The 23,115-nt window shown below is 43.2% G+C and overlaps 3 protein-coding genes and 1 long non-coding RNA gene across 8 annotated transcripts; 2 read left to right on the top strand and 2 right to left on the bottom strand.

Moving 5' to 3' along the window:
* Window positions 1-186: 186 nt before the first annotated feature.
* On the top strand, window positions 187-7,279 carry LOC108153350 (ecdysone 20-monooxygenase). 3 transcript variants are annotated; one of them, XM_017283312.2, is made up of 7 exons: window positions 187-343; window positions 5,239-5,536; window positions 5,602-6,196; window positions 6,264-6,441; window positions 6,513-6,752; window positions 6,829-7,044; window positions 7,107-7,279. In XM_017283312.2, the coding sequence occupies exons 2-7, from the start codon at window positions 5,245-5,247 to the stop codon at window positions 7,215-7,217; spliced, it is 1,632 nt and encodes a 543-aa protein (XP_017138801.1). In that variant the 5' UTR covers window positions 187-343; window positions 5,239-5,244; the 3' UTR covers window positions 7,218-7,279. The 3 variants fall into 3 exon arrangements, with proteins under 3 accessions (XP_017138801.1, XP_017138804.2, XP_017138802.1); XM_017283313.2 differs by lacking the exon at window positions 187-343 and adding an exon at window positions 5,026-5,148; XM_017283315.2 differs by lacking the exons at window positions 187-343; window positions 6,513-6,752; window positions 6,829-7,044; window positions 7,107-7,279 and adding an exon at window positions 2,335-2,353 and having other exon boundaries at window positions 5,602-6,200; window positions 6,264-6,356.
* Window positions 7,280-14,271: 6,992 nt separating this feature from the next.
* On the top strand, window positions 14,272-19,142 carry LOC108152545. Of its 3 annotated transcripts, XM_017281956.2 has the most exons (5): window positions 14,275-14,386; window positions 17,905-17,955; window positions 18,102-18,208; window positions 18,371-18,531; window positions 18,590-19,142. In XM_017281956.2, the coding sequence occupies exons 2-5, from the start codon at window positions 17,934-17,936 to the stop codon at window positions 18,825-18,827; spliced, it is 528 nt and encodes a 175-aa protein (XP_017137445.1). In that variant the 5' UTR covers window positions 14,275-14,386; window positions 17,905-17,933; the 3' UTR covers window positions 18,828-19,142. The 3 variants fall into 3 exon arrangements, with proteins under 3 accessions (XP_017137446.1, XP_017137445.1, XP_017137447.1); XM_017281957.2 differs by lacking the exon at window positions 17,905-17,955 and having other exon boundaries at window positions 14,272-14,476; XM_017281958.2 differs by lacking the exons at window positions 14,275-14,386; window positions 17,905-17,955 and adding an exon at window positions 16,585-16,849.
* On the bottom strand, window positions 14,353-15,161 carry LOC117186276. Its single transcript, XR_004471384.1, has 2 exons — window positions 14,887-15,161; window positions 14,353-14,829 (listed from the first exon to the last, which is right to left on the bottom strand). It is a non-coding gene; the product is annotated as an uncharacterized LOC117186276 (long non-coding RNA).
* A 103-nt stretch (window positions 19,143-19,245) lies between the features above and the next one.
* Window positions 19,246-22,868, bottom strand: LOC108152544 (ATP-dependent DNA helicase Q5). The gene is made up of 5 exons (XM_017281955.2): window positions 22,659-22,868; window positions 21,294-22,592; window positions 20,783-21,234; window positions 19,574-20,720; window positions 19,246-19,503 (listed from the first exon to the last, which is right to left on the bottom strand). Exons 1-5 carry the CDS (start codon window positions 22,759-22,761, stop codon window positions 19,400-19,402), a joined length of 3,105 nt encoding a protein of 1,034 aa, XP_017137444.1. The 5' UTR covers window positions 22,762-22,868; the 3' UTR covers window positions 19,246-19,399.
* Window positions 22,869-23,115: the final 247 nt, after the last annotated feature.

The following is a 23,115-nucleotide window of genomic DNA, read 5'->3' as shown; positions in this document are numbered from 1 at the left end:
TGGTGATTAGATTTTTTTTCTATTGTTTTCGTAAAAGCCAGCGATTGCGATTGGAGGTGGTGCAGGGAGTCCGGCATCGAATGCCAACCAGAGCTTTAAATAACTGCAACACTCAAACAATGTGCAATATGTATTTAATGTATGAATGTATATATTTCATAGCAGAGTCATGAAGAATCGGATTGTTTTGAAAATTATTTGAAAGTGCTGAATTGAATATTCAAGTGATAGGCCACCCATTAGTCATGCAATGCAATTGAAAATGCCAGAAGCTACAAGTCGTCTGGCCTAGCCTGCAAGGAAATCTAATTTATTGGATCTAAAACTGTAACTCTCTAAACCGGTGAGTAGACCCCAATGGTTTGCCTCTGAGGAAGGACTTCTAACGAGCTGCTAACTTCTTCGGGTGGTTACCTAATAAGAACTGACTGAATCTTAGCAAGTTTGAAAGATTCCAAAATGTATTTACAGGTTGTCAAGCTCACCCATCAATCATTAAATCAATTTTCACTCGATTTATTACACCAGACTTCACCGGGTTTTCACCAACTCAATCTATTGAAAAAAAGAAAAAAAAAACAAGGTCCCACATGTTCCATGAAAACCAATGTCACTTTCCCCACATAACCATTTCTCGGTGGCGAATTCATTGCATATTTTACAGTCGCAGCAGCAACTCGTTGATCATAAAATGCAATTCAAACATACAAAAATGAATCAAGCCTTAAAAAACACACACCACACACCACACACATTTCTGTACCGTCGTATAGTACGAGTATCTTGGAAAATAAATAAATCGTGTTATACTTACTTCAGCAAACAAACGCATTAAATTGTAATTAGCCTCTCAACCGCGCTCCCGTCCAGTCCAGTCCAGTCGAGCTCTGCCTCTGCCTCTGCCTCTGCTCACGGCTGCCCCTGCTTGTCCGTGTGCTCGAGTCATTTTTATTTATTTATTAACCTTTTTTTTCATTATTATTTTATATTTATCATCAAGCACGAGTGATTTCAGGTGTAACACAATAAGATTAAATATTTATAATAATTTTTTTATCAATTATGCGAGAGGACCTCAAGTTCATTATCATCGTTAAAAAAAACACACACACACACAGCGCCTCAGTTGGGGCTCTGGCAAGCTGCAGTTTTCATTTGTTCGTTGCACAGGTATTCATTTATCAATACATATGTATATCCAGTTGTACATACATACATACCTGCATGCATATATTATATTCCGCTCCTCTCAAAGTGAATGTCAATCGATTACGATTTTGTAATTATTTTTGTCATTTTTCTTAGCATGTATTTTCTTTGTTATATTTCGGACATCCCAAATCGCGAATTTAACGTGCACTGACCGAGAGATTATTTGGGGTCGGTGCGGTGTGATGTGAATGATGATACATTTGCCTTTGGTGGGGGGTGGGGCGTGGGGCGGGGGCATGGGCGCAGTGATTCCGGGTGTGATGCTTATTGAATAAAAAAGGCAAAGCCTTTTGGCCTGGCTAATAAAATTCTTTACTTGCAACAGTAAATGATAAAATTCTGGAAAATTTTGTCCAGAATTCGGATATTATTTTCCAAAGTCCTCGACCACTGTAGCACGTCGCACGCGACTTTTTACACTATTTTGGACAAATATCAGGGCTTATTTCATTTGATCTGCTGTTAAATAAAACCCACACGAGCTGTGAGCGATTCTTGTGCATTCTTCGTCATGTTCTGGGATCGGGTTTCACCTTCCTCTTTCGATTAAATTTCGATTGACTTTGACAAAATTGGAGTCAGCAAAAGTGAATCCAGAGCGACCGGCCGGGCCGAATCAATTTCTTCTGTGGCGTCAGGCAGTCCACATGCAAAAGAGGAAGCAGCACGGGTGGAGGAAGAATCCGAAAGAGTTAACATACTTAGTTAAGTGTCAGTGCAAGTGTAAGTGTAAGTGTAAGTGTAAGTGCCAGTGTACATATGCATATACAAAGTGTAAGCTCGATTGCTCACGTTGCCAACGACAGGCCGCAAAATGTGACACAAAAAAAAAAAAAGCTTAAACCATTTATACTTATACTTATACTTTTTTTGTGTTTTGCTAAATAAACAAGTTTATGTTTTTATCAAACATACATACAACTAGATACATATACCCAGTGATTCTTGGCTCGTTATTTATTCGCAGCTATGTATTTTTATTGGCACATTTTTCACATTTATGCAAATCCGAAAGAACCGAAAGAGGAGCAAATGTTCGGGCTCGAAGCGCTGCGCAGTTACAGAAGGCCCGAGCTCAGCTTAAACCGAGAACGCTCCACGAAATCAGCAGATTATGTCACTTACACCCATACAGATACTCGTAAGTGTGTGTACCAGTATGTCAGTGTATATAGATTGCACAAGCCGTGTCTCTGGGGCTTCGATACGATATCGGGGCGATGGCGATCGATGTCTTCATGGTCACGGCCACGATCGCCAAACCGCCGGCCAAACGGCCAACTACGCGAACAATTTGCTTCCTCTCCCTCCCCCCCCCGCCCAAAAGCCGCTATAGAAAGAGTGAGCAATAGATATATACATATACATATATATATTTATATATTAAGAAAGAAAGAAAGAAAGAGAGAGAGGGAGAGGGAAAGAGAAGGGGGGCATAGAGAGTGAGAGGTAAGAGGCATCCATTATCTCGACCCGACTTTGTCTTTAACCAGGTTCAATGTACGCCCCACGTCGCGACGTGCCATCGTGGGCCAAGCGACACTGTCCGAGTAAGCCTGGCAAATAGAAATAGAGAAATTTTCTCATTAGATTTTCGCTGTTGCCCCTCTTCTTATGTGCTTCCTCCACAAAGCCTGGCTGGTCTCAGAAGCCGCCTGGCCCGGCCTGGCCTGACCATGACCAAACTTGCTTGCCGTCCCAAAGCAGGTACAAAAACCGACTTTGGCTCTCAAGCTGGCCCCGCATGTTAGAAAGGCATTAGAAGTTGATTTGCTAAAGAAAAGTGAAAGAACTTTGGTGTGGAACATAATACGCAGTATAGGAAGCCGAGGCGCGCAGGGGGTTTTATGTATGTATAATCATGACCTGTAGAAATCAAAATCTGTACACATCTGGGATGGATCCACATCTCTAAAGACCCCTTTATCAATCCATTCATACCAACCTCAGAGCTCTCATGTAATTCTAGACTCACGTTCTTTCAGTATCTTATAGGCAGCCCTCACCAAAAAAACCAAGACTCCAATTCATTCAAGATTCGAACAGATAATAATAAGCCGAGTCATTGCACATTTTTCTCGTTGGTGCTGAATAAAATAGAATAAAAACGAAAACAATTTGAATTAAAACGGGCCAAAAAAAAACGAAACGAAACTTTTATTTGCGTCTTAACAGAATTGGAAAGGCAGTGAAATGCCAACCAGAAATTGTGAAATTCAGAGATCATAACAAAAACAGAGCTAAAAGAACTTTCCCATGGTCGGACCGGGTTCTTGCTTTACATAATAATCACTTACATAATATGCTTTCTACCGAACCTGGGATGGGATGGGATGCTTTCTTCTCCTCTGTGGCCTGGAGCTGGTTTCCAATCCGGTTTTGGTCAGCAGCTGCTTCTCCTTCTACTGGTCGTCTAACACAACTCTAACGACGACCAAGAATGGAAGAGAATAGCGCTGGGTAACGCTGAGAGTGGACACAGTAGCGAGTGGATCTACATATCTGCATATTAATCAGAGACGGAGGAGAGTATGCTTGGTGCCTGAGAAGAATTTGCAAGAGTTCTTATTAAAAAGCGAGTTTTTGTTGCGCTCATCGGAAAAGTGAGAATCGCAAAGAACGGCGCACGCGTCGAGATGAGGAAGTGATTAAAACCCAAGAAGGAAGTGCTCGCCTCAGATGTCTGTGATTTGTAGATTTCTTGTGTCGCCACATACAGTTCCAGTTCCAGTTCGAGTTTCTTTCTCATTCTGTTTTCCTATTTTTGCACACACTAGAGTAACCTTAGGCCTATCGGCTTATGAATTTGCATTGATCGAATCATCATAGATCTGGCCCCTCTTTCCATCCAGCCAACTCTCTCCCCCACTCCGTTAGCCAAGCCATGCACAGTGTCACGTAGATAAAGATACATATATGTACTACTTATGTACCTTACCTGAGCCCAACGAATTCTTATCTGGCATTCCTGATTCTTTTGCAAATAAAATTTTCGGTAGTCCGCAGTCAGCATGAGGTTTTCCTTTCCACTTTTATTTGCTATTCGATCATACATATATTGTACATGTGTACGAGTATCTGAGCTGTTGTGTGGCTCTGGCAAATATTGGAATTGATCATCTATCTCTGGTCTGTTTCTTTCAAATTTCATTCGGAGTACATTAATCATTTTGAGCAGGTACCTCCTTGAGGCTTAAATCGATTTCTAGCTAATTTATATTGCCTTTATATCCGGTTGGCAATAGGTGAACAAAAAAAAAATTCAGCTGTGGAAAATTTCAAAATAAATCGAAAAGATCTACTATCAAAACCCAGACCCGATCTCTCCCGAATAAAGCCTTTGAGTTAAGGCTAAACCAAAAATGCTTGGGCTAGCTTTGGGTGCCAAGTGTTTTTTTTTTAGCATGTTTATCTCTGTCTAGAATTAGTTATTCATTTTATTTCTTAATACCTTTATGTGTCCTGAAGAAATGTCTTCCAGCATCTAAGATTCGCATTATCCCTAACACAGCCGTATTTCGGGCGAAGAGAATCCATAAGCCGATCTGAAACCATAGCTTTTTCATGAATATATTTTTATAGACTTTTGCACGCTTGCCAATTTGGCATCTCCATCATTACACATATTTTTTGGGCATTAACCTTGAACTTTATCACACCTGTTCGCTATCTTATCTGAGCAGGCCCATAAAGCTTGTTTCTCTTGCCATAAGTAAGGCAAAATCCAACTGCCAGACAAAAGAACTGAGAACCAAGAACAGAGAACAAAGTGTTATCGCGGCGTAGCTATTGGCAATTATAATGCAAAATCGATGATTTGGGTTGGCCGAAAAAGGCTATATAAGGCCAGAGACCAAGTAGCAGACCGGTTCGCTTCGAATTGAATCGAATCGAATAAACAGAGTTCAATTGAAGGCCTAGAAACGAGACGAAATTGTTGGTGAAAATTTGCATAAGAAACAGTTTGTTTGTAATTCGATTAAAACCCCCCACCCCCTCTCGATCTTGCTTTCCCCGCTGTTGCAGCGCCTGATGGTAATGGCCGTGATCCTGTTGCTGGCCCTGGCACTTGTACTAGGCTGCTATTGCGCAATCCACAGGCACAAGATCGGAGCGACCTATCTGAAGCCGCTGCTGAAGAACACGCCGCTGGAGGACTGCTACCATGCCACGCCCGTCGTGCCGGAACAGCAGAAGCGCCGCCGGCGTCGTAGCATCTGGGACATACCAGGTCCTCAGCGCATACCCTTCCTCGGAACCAAATGGATATTCTTTGTGTTCTTTCGCCGCTACAAGATGACCAAGCTGCACGAGGTCTACGCAGGTGAACGCTCCTCAATTTGGGTTAGGTCATATGCTAATAAAACCCCCGCCCGACGGCCTCTCTAGATCTCAACAGAAGATACGGGGACATAGTGCTGGAGGTGATGCCCTCGAATGTGCCGATCGTTCATCTCTACAAGCGCGAGGACCTGGAAAAGGTGCTCAAGTACCCCAGCAAGTATCCCTTCCGGCCGCCCACGGAGATCATTGTAATGTACCGGCAGTCGCGTCCGGATCGGTATGCCAGCGTGGGCATCGTCAACGAGCAGGGTCCTATGTGGCAGCTACTCCGGACATCGCTCACGTCCAGCATCACTTCACCCCGGGTCCTGCAAAACTTCCTGCCTGCCCTGAATGCCGTCTGCGATGATTTCATCGACCTGCTGAGGGCCAGGCGCAATCCAGATACTTTCGTCGTACCAAACTTTGAGGAGCTGGCCAATCTGATGGGGCTGGAGGCAGTCTGCACCCTGATGCTGGGTCGGCGCATGGGCTTCCTGGCCGCCGATGCCAAGCAGCCGCAAAAGATCAGTCATCTGGCGGCGGCCGTCAAGCAGCTGTTCATTTCCCAGAGGGACTCCTACTACGGGCTGGGTCTGTGGAAGTACTTTCCCACGAAGACTTACCGGGACTTTGCGCGGGCCGAGGACTTGATCTATGAGTAGGTACACAGCGATCTTAAGTTGCTTCCTATTTTCTATCTAAACGGAATGAATTCCCCTCCGCAGTGTCATCTCCGAGATCATCGACAATGAGTTGGAGGAGCACAAGAAGTCGGCTGAATGCGATGACGAAGGTGCCTCTGGCCTGCGCAGTGTCTTTCTCAATATCCTCGACCTCAAGGATCTGGATATCAGAGACAAGAAGTCGGCTATTATTGACTTCATAGCTGCTGGCATTGAAACGGTCAGTGGTTGCTAAACCCAAGGTTCGGGGCTTTCTCAGTATAATCAGGGTTTCTTGAAATATTTTCTTAGTTAGCCAACACTTTGTTGTTTGTCCTGAGCTCGGTGACGGAAGAACCTTCGGCCATGACTCGGATTCTAAGCGAGTTCTGTGAGTATCGGGATACGAACATCCTGCAGGATGCCCTCACAAACGCCACCTTTACGAAGGCCTGCATACAGGAGTCCTACAGACTAAGACCCACCGCCTTCTGTCTGGCCCGGATACTCGAGGAGGATATGGAGCTATCGGGCTACTCCCTCAATGCTGGGGTGAGTACGGATACTACAGAGAGAGCTCTGTTCTTTATATTCTGTTATATTACATCTATTATATTTCGTACCATAGACTGTAGTTCTCTGCCAAAACATGATAGCCTGCCACAAGGACAGCAACTTTCAAGAGGCAAAACAGTTCTCCCCCGAGCGTTGGATTGATCCAGTCACGGAAAACTTTACCGTGAATGTGGATAGTGCCAGCATTGTGGTCCCTTTCGGGGTAGGCCGACGGACCTGTCCGGGAAAACGCTTCGTGGAAATGGAGGTGGTGCTGCTACTCGCAAAGGTAAACCAAATGATCACTTCGGCCTCCCAAAGTGCAATATGACCAGACTTTAACTCTTCTAGCTGGTAGTGGCATTTGATGTGAGCTTTGTGAAGCCGCTGGAAACGGAGTTCGAGTTTCTGCTGGCCCCAAAAACGCCGCTAAGTCTGAAGCTCAGAGATCGTGCTATCTGATCGTGGATCAAATACATGCAAATTAAGTTAAGAACTGAACCATTAAGTAAAACTAATGAAAACTACGATATAGATCAGCCAGAATCAGCAGCCTAGTCTTGTGAAGTAATTAAAAATACGTATAGATAAGAAATTTACATAAATTTTGCTGACTGGAGGTACTGATGTAGATAACTATATTATTTGAGCCTTTTCTGTACATAGATCGTGTTGGATTTGTTGTTGTAACTTAATTATAGTCGCCTAGCTAGTTAACGCTTCTTCTTGTAGTTATTGTTAGTTAGTTAGCATGTAAGTAGCGGCAATTGTTTTTGTGCGTTCTGTAACGGAAAGACTGTGTTGTAAGTTTTGTTTTTTTTTTTTTTTGCCTGTCGTGTATATAGCATTTCCGACTATTACTCCTCATTGTATTTATTCAAGTGTTCTATTGCCTTAGTTCGTACTTCATCTCTGTGTCTGTGCATAATTTTTTTGTTCATCAAAGGATCCATTCAAATTTAGTGAAATGAAATAAATCAAGAAAACAAAACTGGCAATGTTGTAATTTGCCAATTGTTGTACAACCACATGGAGCTACACCCAGCACAGGGAGCCATTTCCCATTTTAATCGTACCACAAATAGCACACATTTGAACTACGCGCCAACTCACAAATAAACTATGACATCATGGAGCGCCACAGAGCCGCCGAAGCGCATTCGTCGATACATGGCAGAGAATAAAAGTGCTGGCAGCCGATGCCAACAGCTGGCGCATCTGCTATCTACCAGTATTCTCCGACATCCGGCTGGAGCGCAACAGTCAATAAATGCGAAACAATTCCAGTAGACGGCGCTAGTCTTAAAAATAACATTTCACATTTATAATCCACTGCCTCACCACCTCTTTGGGGGTATGTATTTGGGGGATCCTGCAAGGTAATGTACAAAAAATATATGAAATAAGCCAGAACGTTGTAACTACTTTAATGCCCGGTAATTAGTTTGTATATACATATATATGTATCTAATTTTATGATTTATGTAACATATACAATCAGACCAGGCTCGAGCGGCTCACAGTTACTTGCTTTATTTACTCATAGCTCTCGTATTTCCATCTTATGATTTCTCTCTCAATCCTCAGCGAAACGAAAACTAGGAATACATAGGCCAAATGTATTTGTTATTATTAAATTCCATCACACAATAGAACAGCTGGGAACAACAAACAGCAAAAGATACATACACACATATACCCGCTAATGACAATTCCAGACCCCTTCCCAGTGATCTCCCTTCGATACAACTACGCAAATATGAAACTACACAAACGCGCCAGGTCTCTGTGAGAGGAAGACCATCACGTTCCGGTCAAATCAAACTGGCGGTGGAGCCGCTGGTGTTGGAGCCACAATTGGCAGTTGAGCCTACTCCGTTTATTAAAAATCCCCGCATCGTTCGAGCAGTTTTGTCCATAACGAACAGCACAGTCCTCCTTCCCCATGGTGGCCTTCCCCGCTACTGGCCCGACTATGGTGCATTATTTGCATCACCACCTCTACACACAACCATCGGATCCTACCTTCTATCCACGCTCACTCACACCCCGTCACGGATGAACACCCACCCTTCAACATCTGAACCCCAAGCACCAATCTTATACGCATGCGCAACTCATGTGCACACCATCACGCATGAACACCCCATCCCAAAACTTTGTCCCCTTTTCCCATATTTTAGTCGGGGTTAAACTAAGTTTATGGACAAAATATGCCAATCAAGTCAAGCCCCACCCCTTTTTAAATCTTTAATGCAAAAAATAATAATAAGGTCACCCCCATACCTGTCAAAAGTGAGTAATTTATGGGTTTTTAATGACTATTATGACTAATAATAGTCACATATTAGCCATTTTGAATGTTCTAATAAACCAACTCCAATGTATATAGCCCATATATATATCATACAAAATTCTAGAATTAATTGACTCAATTGCAGCTAAATTGTCCCCAAAGATTTCAGCACTGTGAAAATTGTGTCTAGCTTTGCGTTGTCTAAAGCCTGCTGAGTTCTGTCTTGAATCATAATGTTTAACCAATGCATATCCACGACACTTTTTCTACAATTTCCATTATATTTCCGTAAACGGCATTAACCATTAATTTATAAAAGTTGATCTCATCATTTCTAAGTGATGTATTAAGGTCAATATAAGGTTTTAAGCAACAGGACTGATTAAAATTGATTTTCTATACATAACTGTAGCTATTTCAAATGTATTATATAATTATTTATATCGGATAAATCAGCTTGACTGCTTTCCCTCTCCTTATTTATCCTCTTATTTTCGTGGCAGAAAGGTAAACTATTATGCTTATTATGGATGTCTTATATCTTCTACTAAGATATATCCTACATAACTAGATGCCGATATCCAAGAACGTTGAAAGATAAAATTTCATCGTTACTTAGAAATCTAAAATTAGAAAATTTAAGGGGCTGACTCATAGTCCATCTATATAAATTGATGGCGTCAAATTTATTATTTGTTATTTACTGTTTTGTATTTGTTATTATTTGTTACAAAGACTGCTAAAATTTTCAAAGACATCAGCAATAATTAAAACTTCGCTTTACAAATATAATTTTAAATAATCTCTGATACGTTTGCAATTAAACCTTCTCCAAACTTTCTGAGCAAAGTTTTAGTCTTCAACATGCCTTCCTATATTCCCCATCATTTAGTGAATTAAAAAAATATTCTCTTCACATAAATAATCATAGGCAAATACTCCTTTTCGTCATAGCATATACAATTTTTCACCTTGATATTTAGTGTACAAAACTTTAAAATTTGGTATGTCTATATTACTAGCTAGTTTTTGTGAGCTTGAATTTAAAAATCTATTAGAATCTATATATCTGATTTTGCATTGATAATGATGTGATTCATCAAATTGACAAAATTTGATTTAACGCAATATATGTACATATAACTGTTTATTGCAAGGAGTGGGTCAATGGGACAAGTTATGAAAAACTACAGGGTAAAAGGTATCGCTTAGTCTGAATTTCTGTTTACACACCATATGAATAAGACCTACATACTGGCCTGTAAACTGATCAAAGAATTACAAAAAAAAATATAATGTCCGCACTCTTTAGTGTCATGAATAGTATTTGTATAACTATAAAAGTGCAAACAGTTCTCCCAAAAATATTCAGCACCAAGGGATCTACTATGTTGCGAATAACATAATTTCCTCATGCACATTAGTCCGAATTTTCTTCGTCCTTTCAATGGGTCCCACAACGTTTTCTTTTTTCATTCTCATCCACTTCATATACATTGATGATGAAATCCTGATTAGCCTTTTCGAATTGCTTAATTCCTTTGCTTCTTATTGGACACTCAATTCCAGAAAAATTAGATCTAACGCCTTCATTATAAATAATGTCATGCCTTATGTGTCCGCACCGATAGTATTTTTTTAATGCTGCTCTTTAATATGTAGTTTTAACATGTTTTCCATAGGCTAATGATGATATAACACACCACTTGAAACAAAAATCATCGTCATTTTTAACATTTATTAGTGCATTTCGTGACTTAATTTTTTTGGGGGCTTGGATAAACCTGTTTGCAGCGATATGCTCTAGTTTTATCATGGTAAGTTCAAAATATTTAAAACTTTTTATTGCCCAACCAGAATCTTTCTCCTGGAATTCACTGCTGAGAGTTATTAAATTTTCTATGGTATCATTTAGGTGTTCATCAATTAACTCATTTGCATAAATAGGATTGTATGATGTAACGAATTTTTTTTTGTTTCCTTTAATCTTTCACTATCAGTTTGTTTGACGTAAAATCCATATACTTTTAAATTGATCTAATCTGTACTCACTCAGACAGTGACGCAATAAATTGATTATATCATTTTTTCAGTCATTGAAAAATTCTTAAATCAATCTGTTCACTTTTTTTGAGTGAACATGATATGATTTTAAAGGAAATCGCGACTCCGCTAAAATAAAAATGACGTTTTCATTGTCCTCTAGTTGCTCTGCTCTTACACTCTGCTTTTCATAAGCTCCTGATTTTGAAGGACCTTGGGGATCACTTGAAGTAGATCCTCCGCTCTAAACCTCTATTAAGTCGATGGAATTAGAGCAAAGATCCCACACCACAATGTTACGAGAGCCTAAGGATCTCTTATAATGAATTTAAATAAAATTGTTTTTTTGAACAATTTGTGAAAAATGATTTTGATTTTTAGAACTGGGATACATTCTTTTATTTGAGCTATAATCTTTTAGCATTAGGTCTCTAGCTTGAGCTTTCTTTGTTGCTAAGAGAGGTCCGTCGGTTGCATCGTCATCGCTCCAGGGCATAGCCTATAATGAAAGCCGAGCTTGTAGTATTGGAGCTTCTTTTCTTCGAGATCCTCCAAAATGACCATCAGGTTTTCCAGAACATACAAGTGCTCATCGAATATAATTTCTTCGAATGACACACCCGGAGACGAAAACAGAGAAAACGATTAAAAAGGTACGCATTAGTCCAGAGAAGAAGTTTAGTCGGAAATCCTAGTAGAGATAGTTTTTGGGGGGGACGGATATAACTTGAGCTATTCAAAAGGATAAGATATGAGGGAGCGGCGAGAAGGTCGTTAGATGTAGCGAGAATATGGGCTAGGTTATTAGTGTAAAGTGTAAGGAAGATCGATTTGGTGGGATCAGAAGAAGGCACCTGGACATAAATTTCCAAGGTGGGAACGGACAGCAATCAGGACAAAAAGCGATATTATCGTCCTCAAAAGATGCACTATCAGTATGCTACTTTTTGAGCTTTTGCTACAGAAGATGTAGCGGGCGGAGATGGAGTTGGAAGACTTCCAACTCTATCTTCAGGGCTAGTCGGACGATTGGTGAAAAGTTTACAAATCGTATGCACCGGCCAGAAAAAGAGGTGGAGCAAACTATTGACATGTTCATGCGGGACGAGAATTTCGAGTGACGGAAATTCTTTCGGGACTAGAAGAGAAACGACAATATTACTATTTGGCAAATAGTTGTTACTCTTCTTTCTCTTTGGTAACTCAGTCAAAATTTTGAGGTTTTTGTAACGAGACTCCACCGCGAGAAACTTATCCTGGAACATTTTGAATCCTGAGTTAAGGGCAGCGAATTCGTTATGAGTCTGTCCCATTAAAACCCGCATGCCGCCTTCGATAGCCCTGCAATCCCAACGAGTCCAGTTGTAACCGCAGCGAGTATTGATCAGATCGACAACGCGACCACCAATATGATCAAAGCCCGCACAGCTAAACTTCTCGCTCATATGAGCAAAGTGTACCTCACGTAAGCTTAAGCTTACGTTAGGCTGTCTTAATAGGTTTTAAAATTTGTTTAAAATAATTTCGTTAATGTAATTCATTATAAAATGTACAATTTATTCGTATACGACAGCGAAAGTGGGACCGACATGTGCTGGACCGATGGAAGAATGTTATTGATTCAAGGGCTGACGGGCCGGACGGCTCTTGGCTCTTAGCAGAGGGCGAGCGAGAACTGAACTCCCTCTATTTCGTGTCTGTTTTTACGCTTAGCACTTTGACGCCATGCTAGGTGAGAGCGAGAGGAACGAAGTTTGCTGTTTTGCTGAGCACAATAATACCCGAAAGAGAGCGCGTTGCGTGCTGCTGCTAAGCCGATCACGTGGATAGAGTGCGAGAGAACAGCTTCGATGCTGTAACTGCAGAAACGAAGCAGGCGGGATAAAGAACCGAAAGAGCGGCCGCTGCCGTGCTTAAGTTTGTGCGGTGAAAAATATTTATGTACAGTAGTGAGTGCAAATAGTGAACAATAATGATGATTTACGTTAGGCTGTACCTCTGGCTATGATTTAGGGATTCGATGACTAATATCGGGCTGCGAAACTCGGCAAATACTTTTTACTCATGACTAGCCAGAGGTACAGCCTAACGTAAATCATCATTATTGTTCACTATTCGCACTCACTACTGTACATATGTAAATATTTTTCACCGCAAAACTTAAGCACGGCAGCGGCCGCTCTTTCGGTTCTTTATCCCGCCTGCTTCGTTTCTGCAGTTACAGCATCGAAGCTGTTCTCTCGCGCTCTATCAACGTGATCAGCTTAGCAGCAGCACGCAACGCGCTCTCTTTTCGGGTATTATTGTGCTCAGCAAAACAGCAAACTTCGTTCCTCTCCCTCTCAGTAAGCATAGCGTCAAAGCGCTGCTGTACATATGTACATATGCGAAACTCGGCAAATACTTTTTACTCATGACTAAAACTTTTCCGAATTGTATAAGCTGTTCCTCTTTCAAAAAAAGCTCCACATGTGTAGTCCTAAATCAGATAAAATTGTGAGCCCCGTCAAGTGCCGCACCTCTAAACTCTTTGAGTATCGGGTATAACGGTAAAACGTCAAAGACAATTACCAATTATTGAACGTTATATGCACGCTTGGGGTGGGCGTGGTAGGATCGGTCTTTAATTTATTTTAGTTCATACTAGGTTTTACTTATATATCTTTGTATACGAGCAGAAAAACCTATCAAGATTTGGTATTAACAAGCGAATAAGAAGCTCGTATAATAAATATTTTTCGAGAGTTTGAAATTATACCTTCATGGCATACGCTGGCGCCATGTAACATAATATTTTACATTTCGGCTTTAAGAATGAAGCCGATTTCAGTATTTTTTTGTGCAAGCGTTAGTGAATACTTACTGCTTATCGACTGCTAGAAAATATCATTCCTGTCAATGGTGCTATGACACTAGACTTTGGTGCAGGGTAACCGTTTCTGGTATTTTTAATACTTTTCGGTTTTTTTTGAGTTCAAAATTGAACCAAACTGTCGCAAGTACGTATATTTCTCGCTCCCAGTGCATGCTTTTCCCATAAGGCTATCTCTGTTTTTGCAGCTAGTCAGTTAGCAAAGTCTAATGTCATATGGCCATGAGAGCCAACTTGGGGCCCGTCTGGGCGGGGGCTTTGTAACGTACAACGTCGTGGTGTTTGGGTTTCGACTCTACTTTTCTGGCGCAAACCGAGTTTTGACGTTGACGCTGGCGGTCGATTTGCTGAGTGTTCGAAAACTACATTTCCGATTGAACCATACATTTGATTGGGCGCGTTTTGAAAATAGTTTAATCTGTGTGTGTTTCTGTGTAATTAGAGTGAGAAATAACCCAAAGCTAACCAGAGTTCTGCACCTCTCGCAAGCGCAACGATATTTTGAAAAATGTAATAACCCAATGTATTAACGTAACCCAAAAAAACACAACAAAAAACCAGTTTTTTATTTGCCCAACAATAACTAATATTGAAACTGTTGGAAATGCATTAACCAACAAAAAAAAAACAATAACTATAAACTGAAGTTTCAGCTTCTGTGTCAGTCTCTGGCTCTCCCCTCCAAAGATTTCTGAGAGTCGCTGTTCGGAGTCTGTGCTGCATGCTGGCTGGATCGCTGAGCCCCACCCAGAGCTAATTGTACAGTAAACAACACAACCATGGGTACAGCCACAAGAATGCTATCTTCTCTGCTGTTATTGTTAGACATGCTAATTTTTCACAATATACACTTCAAACATACACTGGCAATAGGCAGCACTGGCTAACATGAATTAGATTTTCTGTTAATTGTGACTCACCCACTGTTCTCACGGTTGGTTGTCTCAGTCCCAGTCGCAGTCCCAGTCCCAGCCTCAGCCCCTCCCTTCGGATGATTTGTTTGTTTGTTGACGAATGGTCGTGCTCAATAGATTACTACGCTTCAAAAAGAATCCAAATTGTTGTTAATTATTGTGGTTTTTGTTTAAATTTTGTTATTTTTTTTTTAAATTTTTCAGAAAAGCTCGAACCATTTTTGAATTCACATTTATTCGGTACGGAGATTTCGAGTTTATTTGTATTGGTTTCTATTCAATCAGACGTTTCTCAATGTAGGGCTGACTAGAAAAATTAGACTCTGACTAGAATATAAAGAGGAGAATTCTATATGACTTTTTCGAAATTTGGTTATTTAAATCGCAACCAATAATAATAGATATGTATATTCAAACTCTTTGAGTAAAATAAAAGGGTGCCCTAATTCACACTCAATTATAACTCTCCCACCCGCCCCTTGGGAGCCTATTGAACCCGAAATATTTCGCTGATGTATCAATAGAGCTATTGGACACTGACCTTCACGGGCAGACACGTCACAGACACAGCCCTGAACACAGCACCTGGAAATCCCTACAAGCCTTACCCAATAGCTTTGGCATTGAATTCGCCAACAACCCCCGTTCGGGCTGCTAGGCAACCCCTAACACCAACTACCCCAAAGCCCAATCCCTCAAAAGTTGCATGTTAGAGTCTGAAACAGTACCCTCTACACTGGGGGGTGTGGGTCTGAATGAGGTCAACAAAACTACGACAAGTAAATGGAAAACAAATGCAAAAATGCAAAGAAAATCGCAATTTCCTTCGCTAGGGGGAGTCGGAGTCTCTCCTACGGCGCTCGCAAGTACAGTAGGCGCCTTCTCCAAGCAGACATGTACACACATACGTAAATGCATGCATACATGCATGCATACTATGCACATATATGCATTTCTGGCTGTCTGTCTCTGTTCCGTAACCAGTTTGCCAGTTGTGCATATCAATGCAAGTGAGGGGGAGGCCACGCATGAGGAGAAGGCGGCTTTGAAAAACACGTTTCGTAGTGTTGCATTTTTCAATCGCCCAAGTTGGAGATGATAGTGTTCTCCTCGCCAGTCTCCACTGTGGGCAGGAAACTGGAAATGGGGCTTAATTAAAAACAAAATTAACTTATAGTCGCTCCGCATACGTAGTCTCCTCGTTGCATGCGACTAAAGAAACGACAGAACCAAAACAAAACGAAGAATGAAGAAGTCGAAGAAGTCATTGACCCAAAGACAGACCAGTTATAGGGCTGCCTGGCCAAGAGCAGAGAACTTTGAGAAAGTCCCTGCAGAGCCTGGCCTGAAAGCGAAACGAGGTTAATTCACACTGCAGGCCCAAATGTGGTGCTCTTTCCGAGGGCACGCAGGCGCAATACAGGTGTGGCTACATCTCTTCACGACTTTACCGTCTCTTAGCCAAGTTCTCTCTTCGCACTTCTCTCTCTCTCTCTCTCTCTCTTGAAACCAGTTTGGCTTGGCCGTTTTGTTTACATTTTTTCCTCCCTCCGCTGCTTCGTGGCTTGTTGCGTGTTTTGTTTGGCTTCATCTTTTCGGGCTTTCTTCGTCTAACGAAACTTGTTTTTTTGTTTTTTGTTTTTCGTGAGGGGCCAAGAACGCGGAACATTCGTTGCCAACGCAGAGCACGCAAAACAGTTACCTGGAGGCATTCCACCGCTAGAGAGTCAGTCGAGGACCAAACATTTGTTGGAAGTAATCATTCGAGTTTTTGGCTGGGAATTTGCTTTAGAGCTACTCGTGTTATGGGCATATGCATGCCCATTTTTAAGTGTTTAGTTATACCGTAAATATATAAAGTCTAGAGTTTCACCAGTACCGAGACTCATCCCCTATACCAATTACCTTTTCTTGGCCCTCACTGCTACGCTACACTGTGGAGGCTAATTCAACACACTTTTTGAATCAGGTATATTAAATAATGTAGCCATAGTGCCTATATCTTTCCCACCTATCTTTCAAGCAGAACCTAGACACTGAAATGTTTGTTATCTCGAGAACCTCCCCCATTCGCCGAGAAAGTTATGAGTGACGCGACCCTTCACAAGATTCAGTTTTAGTTGGAGTTCATTTGTGTGGGCTTCCTGCCCCTTCCTGCCCCTTCCGCGCCTGAAGTTTAATTGTTGTTTATGGGGTTACACATCGCGGGGTTAACTAGCACAACATACCCCTATCCCCTCTTCAATCCATCCCCCTCCGCGAACGTGCCTTTAGCTCTTTTTGGAATTTTGTGTTTTGTTCTTTTTGTGATGCAATTAGCTCCAATCAATGGGTGTACGCACTGACGGCTGAACCATGGAGAGAGCCAGTTGTTGGCTCTGAACATGTTTCGACAAATCCCGCCAGGCGGGGCTATACATATGTGCATATGTATATCAAAGCATATAGAATAGGAAAGGTGTTCAATGATGGTGACAATCGTGTGCCTTGTTGTGGTTCCCTTGTTGGTCATTAATTAATTAGTTATGTAATGGAATTATAGATTGAGTGTCACAAGAGAACGACCCAGCTATAGCTATCTTTAAATATTTATAAGCTTTTCACGCGAACCTCACGTAGGTTGCTCGCGATCTTAGCTCGACATTTGGTATGCATCTGAGCACCCCAGAGGCATATCAAAATCAAACCCCACCCAAAATCCCACACACACCCAAACAGATGACATCACTGAGGAATCCATCCATCCGTCTATCTGTATCTAACTGCCCTTAATCAATTTGGGCTCCAACTCATTCCGATGTGGATGCGGATGAGTTTCATGTGGGAGGGAGACCTTCGACCACCAATTGACACAAATTCACGAACGGCACTAGATTCCGTTTACCGTTTTGCACGCTCCACCGAGCATCCACCCCAATACTTAGAATCCAATAACAAGTAACCCAAAGACGGGCGCCAAGTATGGTCACAAAACCCCATTAAAATAAAGCATAAAACGAACTGAAGAGCCCGTTTCCTCTATAGGTCGCGAGCGTTCAAAACGAGATCGAGAAATGAGTTACTTACGATCGATAGGTACATAAACATGCCAGTATATCCGCCGTTCGAGTACTGTATCCAAGTGTTTCTCTGAACTGAGCAAATTTTAGATGTGAAAAACTTCAATTTTCATTTACTTAATTAAATCTTCTTTCATTAATTAATTGACTTACTGCCTGTAGAAATCTCACGCGTGGAAATGTCGCCGGCGGATGATAACTCCTTTGCCACCACGAGTGGCAACAAAAAGGCCACCTACACTCTCATATGCATCAAAGTGGTGGAGCTGGTAAGTGAAACATACGAGTATGTACTTTTTTCGATTAACAGCCATTAAGATCCAATTTTAATACAATTTAAGAGTGCGCTGAAATGAATGGATTCTCATTTTAAAAATATAAATTACTAGTACTATTTGTGAACACTAACTACGAGTTGAATATTCTCACAGTGCCTGTTAATATGCTGCCTTGGTCTGATCGACGAGCCGGCCACCAACTCCCACCTGCGAGTGTTCATCACGCCCCGTGTGATTGCCCTCTGCTATGTGACCTTTGGAGCCCTGACCATCTACACGGCGATCTACCTGATCATGGCTCTGGTCGGTGATCTGTGAGTGATTAAGGATTGCCGTAAAGCGCGCAAGTACTATAACTATCTTCATGTCTAGGACACCCTGGCGCACGGCAACGTTGTGGTCTCTGGTGGCATTCTGTCTGTATGTGGCCGTGACGGCTCTACTCTTCCGGGACTGGTCGACCACCAAGGATCGCAACTACTGGCACCCGAACATGCATCGTCTGGACCTGGTGATGGCCTCCGCCTCCATTGCTCTGGTCACTTCCCTGGTCTATCTACTAGACATACTGCTCACCATCCGCTTCGGCGTCCATGGCGATCTGGAATGACAGGGACAGAGACAGCGACGCCTTGCGTGGACTGTTATATTTAGAGCTCCATCATAGTCGTAAGCCCCATCACATGACCTGCTTCCCAGCAAATTGTAACCCACGAAATCTGTAAACAGAAAACAAAACATCAGAAGAATTGCCATCATCGAAAAGAAAATGTACAAAAAGAAGTCCAAGGAAGTTGAAAGATTGTTTAAGCATCGCCTGCAGCCTGTTTTTTTTTTTTTTTTTTTTTGTAAGCCTTCACCAACGTTTTTCTCTAATCCACTTAACATATAAGAGCCCACACAAATAAATTTTTTTATGAGGGAATATTTGTTCCAACAAACTGTAGTTACAATTTTTGAAATTCTATCTGGAGATTGCAGACAGCATGTAGAAGATCTGCGCAGTGCAATTTAAAATTGAAAATATCTCACTCCTCTTAATATTTTACTGATCAAATTAATTGTTATATACATACAACTTGAAACATTAACGACACAAAAAAAAAAAAAAATGGTTTTTTAACTCCGGTTCTTAGCAATCTTTCCGATGCGATTAGTTCATTTGGTTCCCGAGATGGGAAGTCATTTGGACTCGGTGAAGTATTTCTCAATGTCCTGATCATTGCTGATCATCTCCAGGCCATGAAAGGTCTCTTTGATGTAGCATTTGCAGGCATCTCCATCATCTGGGGAAGAAAAAGTATATGCTTTATTATAGTTTGTTTGTGGAGGTGTCTATTAAGATTGAGATCTCACCTAAACTGCCATCGCAGATGCGGCTAGTGATGAGTCTGGCCAGGGCTTTGAACAGCTCCTTGGTGGCTATTTTGCGCTTGTAGTAGGGATTGAGCCAGTTCACAACATTCTTGCTGACATCGTTCTTCTGCTGCTTAACCTTCACCGTCGGCTTATGGTCTCCGTCTTTTCTCTCTGGTTGAGTCGACTCCTCTCTCTCCTTGTCTCCCCTCGCGGAGGTTATCTCCTTTGGCCCTCTTCGCTGGGATGTGGCTTCCTTTGACTCCTTTTTCCTAGTTGCTGGCTCTTTATTTAGTTCTTGGCTTTCGCTTTTGCAACTCTTTTCCACTTTTATTTCTGCTTCGGATTCCATCTTGTCTTTTCCCTCTGATGTCGGTATCTCTGGCCTCCCCCTACTCTTCGATATAATTTCCTTTGCTTCTTTTTGACGTTTTTTCTCATGCAGTTGTTTGGCTGTCGTAAAGCCGAGAACATCATTTTTGCTTTCCAATTTCTCCAGCTTCTCTTCAAGAATTTGGCGAGCCGTCTTGAAGGCAGTCAAAGCTTGTTCCCTTTCATTCTTCGAAGCAAACAGAGACAGAGACGTGGGTCCGCTATTGGGTGGCTTTCTCTCTTTTACCTGCTGATGGGAGACGCGTTTTTTGCGATGGGTATCGAAGGTGCCATCCCCATTGGCCATCAGTTTAAGCTCTCTATCACCAACGATGCTCTTTGGTTCGGCACCAGACTCGGCGGGGCTCTCTTGCTCCTGATCCTGATCCACTGTTTCCTCTGAACTGTCGTCTGAACTCTTCTCTTTTTCTTCTTCCGTACCTGGTTCTTGTTTTACAGTGAGAGGCTTCTGAAGTGGATCCTCTGCACCTTCCTCCTCTGCAAGTGGTTCCTCCTTTACCTCCTTCTTGAAGTAGCTTGCAATGGAGGTCTGCGTTCTGTTCTCCTGCTTGAAGCCTTTCCTCTCCTTCAGAGCTTTGGGTGTTTCCTTGAGGCTCTGCGGCTTTTGCTCCTCCAGCTCTTTCAGTTTCCGCTCAAAGTAGGCCACGCTGCCGCCCGTCCAGGCACCCTTTGCACTAGTCTGAGGCTTCGGCACATAGTCGGCCAGCAGGGGCATCAGTTTGGTCTTCCCAGTCAGCTGCTTAATGACGGATATCTGTGGGTGAATAAACAGCTATTATGGAGTTCCAATTGGAATAGTAAGACCTGGACGCCAACCTGCTTAACCAAAGCATGCCGATACATGTTCGCCACCCTCTGCTGCCGGAACACCTCGTACTCCATCTCCACGGCTATGGCCTCATAGTCGTTGTACCGAAGGGCGCTACGGGGCTGCTGTTCCTCGTCCTCTTGACACTTCTGCACATTCGCCTTGAGGGCCTCTATGATGGCCGTGAGATACTGCTCCCTTTGGGTGTGCTGGAGGCCAGCGATCTTCTTCTCCGTGGCCTCGGCTTGATGCACGCGAGAAATTTGGGTAGACTTTTCCTGTTCCAGCTGGCGGGCGGCGCTGATTTGTTTGCGCAGCTTGAACTGCTGCTGAATGAAGTCCGCGGCTTCCTTCTTGGCCCGCTTCGCCATTGACGAGTGGCTCTGGCCGGAATCGTCATCAGAGCCGGACTCACCGGCGGCATACTCCTGGGCTGCACGCTTGACACCCGCTCGGCCACCTAGCGAAGGACAGGGGGAGACAAATTAGGAAAAGTTGCTCGGGAAATGGCCGGCTCACCTTCATATAAATCCGCGCAGTCCTGCAGGGATATGTGCGACTTGAAAGCGTCATCCATGCATAGGCGGTGGAACATCTCCAGGGCCTTCTCCGCGTTCTTCGGCCGCTTGCAGACATCACACTGTCCGTTGCAGGGCGGTGCAGGATCCCCAAAGAAGTCGGCAAAGAGTTTGTGCCTGCAGCTCGTGTGCTCGCAGAATTCCGAGATCTTCTCGAACTGTTTCAGGGCCCTTTCCGTGAGCAGTTCCTTGTCGCCTCGACCACGAGCTCGATGGATATCGTTTTGGAGCAGAAATCGAATGCTGCGCACATCCTCCCGGCCATAGTAGAGCCGGCAATACGACTGCAGACCATCACGTCCAGCTCGCCCGGACTCCTGGTAGTAGGCGGCCACATTCTGCGGAACGTCCCAATGGATCACGAAACGAACACTGGCCTTGTCCACGCCCATGCCAAAGCTGTTGGTGGCGCAGATGATAGGCTGGTCGCCCCGCATCCACGCCTCCTGCACGCCCGTACGCTCAGCGGTCTTCAGGCCGGCATGATAAGCCACGGCGCCGATGCCCCGCTTGGACACACCCACAGCCACACGCTCCACATTCTCTCGGGTGCGACAGTAGATGATGCCGCACCCGCGCTGTGGCTTGGGCATGGCTTTGAACTCCTTGGCATCGCCCAGACAGTGCTGGGCAAAGTCGGCCAGGTGCTGGAAGTCGTCCTCGATGGAGTTCTTGTAGACGATGTCGTAGAAGAGATTCTTCCGAAAGCTGGGAGTGCTGAATTGGGCCACGGGCTGGTGCAGCCGCAGCTGCTTGTATATATCCTCGCGTACCTCCCTGGAGGCGGTGGCCGTGAGGGCCAGCCAGACGATTTCCGGGTACTTGGACCGCAGCTCGCCCAGCTTGAGGTAGTCGGGTCGGAAGTCGTGGCCCCACTGGCTGACACAGTGCGCCTCGTCTACGGCAAAGTAGGCCAGCTTCTTGTGCTTGTGGAGGGTTTGCAGCAGTTCCTGGAAGAACTTGGTGGCCGCCTGCTCGGGGGTGATGTAGAGGAACTTGAGGTTGGTCTTGACTGCACGAAGATCCATGATGACTCTGTCCCTCTCCTTGAGGGTCATCTTGGAGTTGAGGGAATCGGCGGGCACTTTCAGCTTTGTCAGGTGATCGATCTGATCCTTGATAAGGGCCAATAGAGGCGAGAACACAATCGTTAGCTGGTTCTCGCACATGAGTCCGGGCAACTGGAAGCACAGGGACTTTCCCGAACCCGTGGGCATCGATACATACACATCCTGCTTCTCTATTTAGGGATTATGGCCGAATTAATGATGCAGTCCTCGGATCGGATTAATTCTCTGCTACTCACTTTTCACGGCACACTTGATGGCCTTCTCCTGCAGCTCCGACTTGAACTTAGAGTGCCCAAAGTGCTTCCTGAGCGCCTCGTACATGGCGCCCTCCTGCATCATTGGTAATATTTGGGTGTTCCTGCGTTTTTACTCAAACAACATGGTTTTTTTTTTTTGCACAAAACAAAGTCGTTGCCGCCAAAACAGCTGGTTGGTCTACCCTCGAAGATATACCAAAAAATACCGTCTCATTTAAAAATATACCGTAAATATACTTAAAAATTCAAGTTCTACTATACGTATTCCACGATTTTGATATTCCGTGGAAAATTACTTGCTACTAGATAAATCTCACAGCCAAGCCCACATAATTTTATCCGATTAATGAATCAATTTTCTACAAGATTGACTACTTTTAATTAATCCTTTTTATGGTATTGTGTTTAAAAAAGGTTTCAGCGAAAAAGAGTGCAA

This window comes from Drosophila miranda, chromosome XR (genome assembly GCF_003369915.1).
Source record: "Drosophila miranda strain MSH22 chromosome XR, D.miranda_PacBio2.1, whole genome shotgun sequence".
NCBI classification, from domain to species: Eukaryota; Metazoa; Arthropoda; class Insecta; order Diptera; family Drosophilidae; genus Drosophila; species Drosophila miranda.
This window is presented reverse-complemented; position numbering and strand designations above follow the sequence as displayed.